The sequence below is a fragment of the Ziziphus jujuba genome, chromosome 5, assembly GCF_031755915.1.
Source record: "Ziziphus jujuba cultivar Dongzao chromosome 5, ASM3175591v1".
NCBI lineage: Eukaryota > Viridiplantae > Streptophyta > Magnoliopsida > Rosales > Rhamnaceae > Ziziphus > Ziziphus jujuba.
In genome coordinates, this window is record NC_083383.1 from 10,821,424 (window position 1) to 10,825,453 (window position 4,030).

General features: G+C 30.1%; 1 protein-coding gene across 1 annotated transcript; it reads right to left on the reverse strand.

Moving 5' to 3' along the window:
* Positions 1-1,963: 1,963 nt before the first annotated feature.
* Positions 1,964-3,811, reverse strand: LOC107420726 (cationic peroxidase 1). The gene is made up of 4 exons (XM_048476386.2): positions 3,536-3,811; positions 3,161-3,355; positions 2,785-2,950; positions 1,964-2,439 (listed from the first exon to the last, which is right to left on the reverse strand). The coding sequence occupies exons 1-4, from the start codon at positions 3,746-3,748 to the stop codon at positions 2,045-2,047; spliced, it is 969 nt and encodes a 322-aa protein (XP_048332343.2). The 5' UTR covers positions 3,749-3,811; the 3' UTR covers positions 1,964-2,044.
* Between the last annotated feature and the right edge of the window lie 219 nt (positions 3,812-4,030).

Sequence of the window (4,030 nt, forward strand, 5' to 3'; positions counted from 1 at the left end):
ATTTAGAGTCGAGACTTTTTTGACTAGTCAATATATAAAATTGACTGTGCATTTTATTATGACGTAGTACATTTTGATAAAATCATTAGATACAATTAATTAATATTTATCAAATAAATATGTATCTTATTAACGATGGTTTATGAAGATGATAAATAACAAAATTCAAAACAAATAATTATTTATTAGTTTTTTTAATATGGAGTGTTAAGAGTGAAAACAAATAATGGATCACAACTAATTGAAAGCGTAAAAGTCCAAAACCTTCAGTCCATCATCCAGAGTCCATCCAAGCCCAGCATACTTCCAGAACTTTTTCTAGCCAGCCAATGGTTGATGAGGCTATGCCGACGAGATAGGATTTCCTTGGTTGAGCACAGGTTTTGATTAATTTGTTGTGGACCAGTGGAATCTAAGAATCTATTATATAAAGCAAATTATTATCTGAAGAGTAGTTTCTTCTAATTAATCTTATATATACACACCACCCAACTAGCCTAGCTAAACCCGGTTTTTGCTGAAGGAATTGCATCCTGTTTCAATTTCAATGCAATTTGGGCTAACGTATATATATACACACACACACACACATGTATATGAAATTGTTTGTGATGGCAGCTATTTTTGTATTTTTATTTTTTTGAATCTTAGTGGGAATCCGAAATTTAATTGTGATTTTATGTATATCCATGGAAGACAACCAAATTGTGAAATTAGATATAAAAATTCATGTACATAAAATTTAAATAATGTTGTTTAATTTCATTTACCCCTTTTTTTACTAAAATTTTTGTTGATAAAAATTATACCTAATATGTTAATATATATGTCGAATGAAAATATAAATAAAAATACAGGAAATTAAAAAAATAAATTGAAAACTTATATGTCTTTAGCTTTAATCTGTTTGTTGAGAAATAGTCCGAAGCTTGTGTGAAATTACAGTTTTTTTTAAAATAATTTCCATTCCACTAGTGTAAATGTTTTTGTATTGGTTATCTCTTATGATACAACGGATTCTGAAACCTTGGATCCGTCAAGATTTCCCTTCAAATTTTTAATGCACTTGATATTTACCACTCTCACATATATCTAAAAATATGCAGAAAAACTATTTTTCCTATATTTTGCAGAAAAACTCTGTAAAGGAGGAGAAGAATTATCACAAAAAATCAACTTTTTCCTTCTTTTTTTCCTTTCCTTTTTTTCAAAAACCCCAAAAGGGAAAAGAATTAATTTCATTTAATATCATTAAAGCCCATTAAGGCCCACTAAAGTCAAAATCATTCAAAGTCCAAAAAATATTTAAAACGTTACAATTTTAGCATCAAAACTTTCACATTTTAATTTTAAATCAATTCATTTAACTAGTAATAACATTTTTACTTGTTTTCATACATTCAAGTTACATACAAATTTTTCAAAAATTAAGTATGAAGGGGCAACATTTCAATAAAAATGAAATTAATTCAGAAGAATATTTTTATAATTTTTTTTAAAATATATAGAAGTATATATGTAAAACTTGCACAAAACAAAGGAGTTTTTTTTTTTTAATATATATATATATATATATATATATGGAAGGAAAAGACACAACTTAATTAAAACGAACATAGTGGAGAAATTTATATAATCTTGTAAAGTTTCCAACTTACTAGGAGTTCCATATCATTTTATTTAATAAACAAGTCCATTTAGATCTACAGAGCCTCGTTGTAATTGTAAAATAAATAAATAAATAAGTAGCGCTTGAAATTAACACTTAAAACCACAATTTAGAACTTTGATTGGTTACACAACCATACTCTTTTTTCATCTCTAAATGGGTACAAAACATTGCCATTGGCTCAGTACAAGATTAATAAATTGAACACTGAATTAAATTAAAATCAACTACGACCTTTAATTTATTCATACTTATTTTGGCAATATATATATATATATATATATGAAGCTGCAAGCCATTTATTATCTTTTATATATATATATATATATCAACATTAATATTTAGGACAAATCGGTTATCACAAAACAAGATTAATTAAGCATTTATTTTCCTGCAGTCGGTTCTTATCTGTCCGTTTGATCCGGTAAGAGGGCTGAGATCTCCCATCTTTACCATTGCATTAGCAAAATCATGAAAAAACTGAAGCTTGTTGGTTTTGTAGGCAAGAACTTGAGAGTCTGTGGAACCATTGTTGTAGAGCTGTTGATCAGAATGCAAAAGACCGTTTAACTCCACCAAGTCCTTGAAATACTGGCTGTCAAAAAATGTTCCGGTTTGATCAAGAGAAGCTAGGTTATTGTCGTCTCCACCAGAAGTACTATTCGAGCAGTTTTGCTTCCGTAAATTGGCAAACTGCGGATCTATATTAGCCTCGTTGTAGATTCGGTTCCGAAATAGTAAACATCTTGCTTGACCAACAGTGTGAGCTCCTACGTACACAATAAAATGGGAAATATATATATATATATATATTTAATAATTAGTATTCTAGAATCTTAATAATTAATAATACATGAACTGTTCTCTTAATTAGAACTATATTCTAGCTATAGCTTATAATTAATGAACTACACGGTAATATGATAAGACGTGTGAATGAAACATCGATTAGTTGGTGATTAATTTAAACTAGAATATGTCAACCTCATCAATTTAGGAACTGTCATGTCATGGCTAAATTTTGAAGTAGTTTCCCAGAAGATCAAATTTGTTAAGACACGCGCGCGCACACACACACACATATATATATATATATAATATATATATATATATACCTGACAGAGCCACCATATCCTTAGCGTCAAAGCCCTTGTTTGCGAAGGAGGTCAAAAGAGCAGCAAGATTTAGGAATGGTGAAGGCAGCTGGGAGTTAGCATCAGTTAAACTTGCATTAGTGGAATCTCTTCTGCCTAATTTCACAACCCAGCTAGGACCGCCCAACTGAACAATGTGTAATACTTAAATATGTTATATCAGATATATAATAATTCCAAATGTAATCATATAACACCATTGCAAACCATTATGGTAAATTAACAGTTTTATTCAAATCCGAAAATTTTTCACGTTCTAGTACTTTTTTTTTTTTTTTTTCAATATTAGCTCGTAAAAATAAGTTGGATATATTAATTTTTATATATATTGTCTTACTGCAACAACAGAATCACGAGCCGCAACAGCCAATATATCAGCGCAGGAAACAGTTGCATTGCACTTGGATTCAAGTTTAGATTTGATGGTATCTATAACTTCAAATCCTCTCAACGAGTTTGCATTTGGCAATGCATTCTTTTCTCCGGTGAAAACGCCCGGGATGTCGTCCAACAATACCGATCCATCACAACCCTGCAGCAGGGTACATTAATTAATTGGTTCAGAAAAAAAACAAGTTAATTAATAATTAATTACTAGGTACATATATATATATATATATATATATGTACACTAGCTAGCTAATTATACATTATAAACAAAAAAAAAAAAAAGGCTAAATAAATCACGTCAATTTTGTATATATATAGATACTTGAACAAAGCAGTCATGGAAATGGAGGCGTAGCAAAGAGGCTCCCATGCGACGCTCTTTGGCCACCGCACTTATTACTTCGGTTTGGATTGTGGTAAGAGCTGATGGACAAGAAAGAGAATAGAAATTAGGTGACAGCTGAGAGGAAATCCTTCCTAACACCAACATGACCGTAACGAAGAATGACAACGAAGAGGAGGAGAAGGAGGCCATAGCTAGTTTCTAGTCTCTCAATTTTAGACCTAAAAAGAAAACTTAAAAACAATAAGAATAAATTGTATTGTAATTTGTAAAGTGCAAGCTGGTAGTTAGCCCGTGTTGTATATTTATAGCCACGTAAGTTAATCGTCTTAGTATAATAGTAGAAGAATAAACAAACAATTAAATTATAAACAATTTTTTTTAACTACTCTGTTCATTATATAGAAGAATATAAGTGATTCTCAATGATCATTTTTGTCGGTGTCTACAAACAAATTAAGGTCGGTGCGTGCT

What these genes read in the sequence shown, in the direction of transcription:
- LOC107420726 (XM_048476386.2), bottom strand. Translation starts at nt 3,748, where the DNA reads ATGGCCTCCTTCTCCTCCTCTTCGTTGTCATTCTTCGTTACGGTCATG. An exon ending in TCCATGACTGCTTTGTTCAA is followed by an intron (nt 3,356 to 3,535) that starts GTATCTATATAT and finishes ACCCTGCTGCAG; the next exon opens with GGTTGTGATGGATCGGTATT. An exon ending in CTCGTGATTCTGTTGTTGCA is followed by an intron (nt 2,951 to 3,160) that starts GTAAGACAATAT and finishes CACATTGTTCAG; the next exon opens with TTGGGCGGTCCTAGCTGGGT.